Source organism: Poromitra crassiceps (assembly GCF_964638095.1).
Source record: "Poromitra crassiceps genome assembly, chromosome: 19".
Lineage (NCBI taxonomy): Eukaryota > Metazoa > Chordata > Actinopteri > Beryciformes > Melamphaidae > Poromitra > Poromitra crassiceps.
In genome coordinates, this window is record NC_139646.1 from 9,590,316 (window position 1) to 9,592,815 (window position 2,500).

The 2,500-nt window shown below is 53.1% G+C and overlaps 1 protein-coding gene across 1 annotated transcript in view; it reads left to right on the forward strand.

Moving 5' to 3' along the window:
* prom1b (prominin 1 b) overlaps positions 1-2,500 on the forward strand; it is a gene marked incomplete at its 5' end in the record, with an annotated part of 36,482 nt that overhangs the window by 28,669 nt on the left and 5,313 nt on the right. Inside the window, 2 exons of the mRNA XM_083655666.1 lie at positions 1,492-1,545; positions 2,260-2,340. Of these exons, the coding sequence (XP_083511792.1) occupies positions 1,492-1,545; positions 2,260-2,340 (135 nt within the window). The remainder of the gene's footprint in view (positions 1-1,491; positions 1,546-2,259; positions 2,341-2,500) is intronic.

Genomic DNA, 2,500 nt, shown 5'->3' on the forward strand with positions numbered 1-2,500 from the left:
GGTGGGGGGGACGTAGAGAGAGAGAGAGGTGGGGGGGTCGAGAGAGAGAGAGGTGGGGGGGACGTAGAGAGAGAGAGAGGTGGGGGGGTCGAGAGAGAGGTGGGGGGGTCGAGAGAGAGAGAGGTGGGGGAGGTCAAGAGAGAGAGAGGTGGGGGAGGTCGAGAGAGAGAGAGGTGGGGGAGGTCAAGAGAGAGAGAGAGGTGGGGGGGAGGTCGAGAGAGAGAGAGGTGGGGGAGGTCAAGAGAGAGAGAGGTGGGGGGGAGGTAGAGAGAGAGAGAGAGGTGGGGGGGAGGTAGAGAGAGAGAGAGGTGGGGGGGAGGTCGAGAGAGAGAGAGAGAGGTGGGGGGAGGTAGAGAGAGAGAGAGGTGGGGGGGAGGTCGAGAGAGAGAGAGGTGGGGGAGGTCGAGAGAGAGAGAGGTGGGGGAGGTCGAGAGAGAGAGGTGGGGGAGGTCGAGAGAGAGAGGTGGGGGGGGTGGTCGAGAGAGAGAGAGGTGGGGGAGGTCGAGAGAGAGAGAGGTGGGGAGGAGGTAGAGAGAGAGAGAGGTGGGGGAGGTCGAGAGAGAGAGAGGTGGGGAGGAGGTAGAGAGAGAGAGAGGTGGGGGAGGTCGAGAGAGAGAGAGGTGGGGGGGAGGTAGAGAGAGAGAGAGAGGTGGGGAGGAGGTAGAGAGAGAGAGAGGTGGGGGAGGTCGAGAGAGAGAGAGAGGTGGGGGGGAGGTAGAGAGAGAGAGAAGTGGGGGAGGTCAAGAGAGAGAGAGGTGGGGGAGGTCGAGAGAGAGAGGTGGGGGGGAGGTAGAGAGAGAGAGAGGTGGGGGAGGTCAAGAGAGAGAGAGGTGGGGGGGGGGGGGGTCGAGAGAGAGAGAGAGAGGTGGGGAGGAGGTAGAGAGAGAGAGGTGGGGGAGGTAGAGAGAGAGAGAGGTGGGGGGGAGGTAGAGAGAGAGAGAGGTGGGAGGGAGGAGGTTGAGAGTCAAATTAGAAAGTCAAATGTACACATGACAGTAAGCATGATTGATCATGCTTACTGCCACACGTAGTCACCCCCAAAGACCCATTCTGAGGCAGGAAAAACCCTTCACAGTTCACACACACACACACACACACACACACACACACACACACACACACACACACACACACACGTACATGCAAATCCACCCTCATCCACACAGGCCCCCTCCTCCCAAAGAGAGCTTTCTACTCTGGAGAAAGCGAGTCGGCGTCCATCTTTGTCCAGTTTTCTCCTCAGCTTGATCTTCTCTCTTCCTCCTCTTGTCTCCTCTCTCCTAGAAATATGTGCGAGCGCGGGGTAAGCCGCTGCCACTGCCCATGATGCTAAGTTGTGACAGTGCTGTTTGTGTGTGTGTTCTCGATTTAGCGGTGTGGTGTGCGTAGTGAAAGTGGTGACATGAAGTGACCTAGTATTTATTTGTCAGTGTTCAGATGCGTTTGTTTGTTTGTTGTTGGTAATAGAGTGAGTGTGTTTTTCTTATGCAGAGCACCCTGAGCCAAAGTATCCGACTGCTGCAGAGGACGGCCAACGACCTACCGGTGAGGAGACACACTGACAAAAACCACCCATGTAACGGAACTGAGGCCTTACACGACTTATACCCACTTATACCCAAACCCCGACCAGCGTTAGTTTGGGGACCGAGTGACGTACTTCCTCCTTCTTTGCGGGCTATTCAAGGGGTTAATTGTCAGCTGTCGCAAGTTGCTTTTATTTGCAGATATCTGACAGTCTATGTGTAAAGTTTCATATTAAAATGTGCATGATACCTTATGAAAGTGCATTTGATAAGAGAAAGTAGCAGTGGGCCGCTTGGGCGACGGTACCACAGAAGAAGAATATACCATGAAGTAGAAAGGCCCTGTAAAACTAGCCCAGGCTACTGCAAAACTACGCTAGCAGCAGAGACGTTCAGAGAGGACTGGTGGTGTTTGGGTAAATTAGCTCGCAGCTTTTTCACCAGCAATAACGTCACTTCCCAGACTCTGGTAAGGAAACGGCTATAGTGAATGATTCAAACAAGATGTCTCCAGAAAGATAAGAAGTTTGACTTGTGCTTTCAGCCATTAAACCGAGTGGAAACAGATCATTTGTAGCAGCAGTTGAGACAGAATTTTGATAGAATATTGGCAAAAAAAGTGGTCGGGTATGGCGTCTGTCTCTCTCTCTCTCTCTCTCACACACACACACTCTCTCTCTCTCTCTGTGTCTCTTTCTCACACACACACACTCTGTCTCTCTCTCCCTCTCAGGTCAAGGTCACTAATGTCCTCAGTGCCATCGATGCCGCAGAGTACCTCATCACTCATAATGCCTCACACGTGGTGAAACAGGTAAAAGAGTTTGTGACAAATACCTCACACACACTTTCTACTGTACACAATTTCCTTGATAATGGTTAGAAAATAATCCGATGGGGCGTCTGGGTAATGCAGCGGTACATGACCTACCTACAAACACCAGGGTCGCAGGTTCGCACCCCCGTGTTTCCTC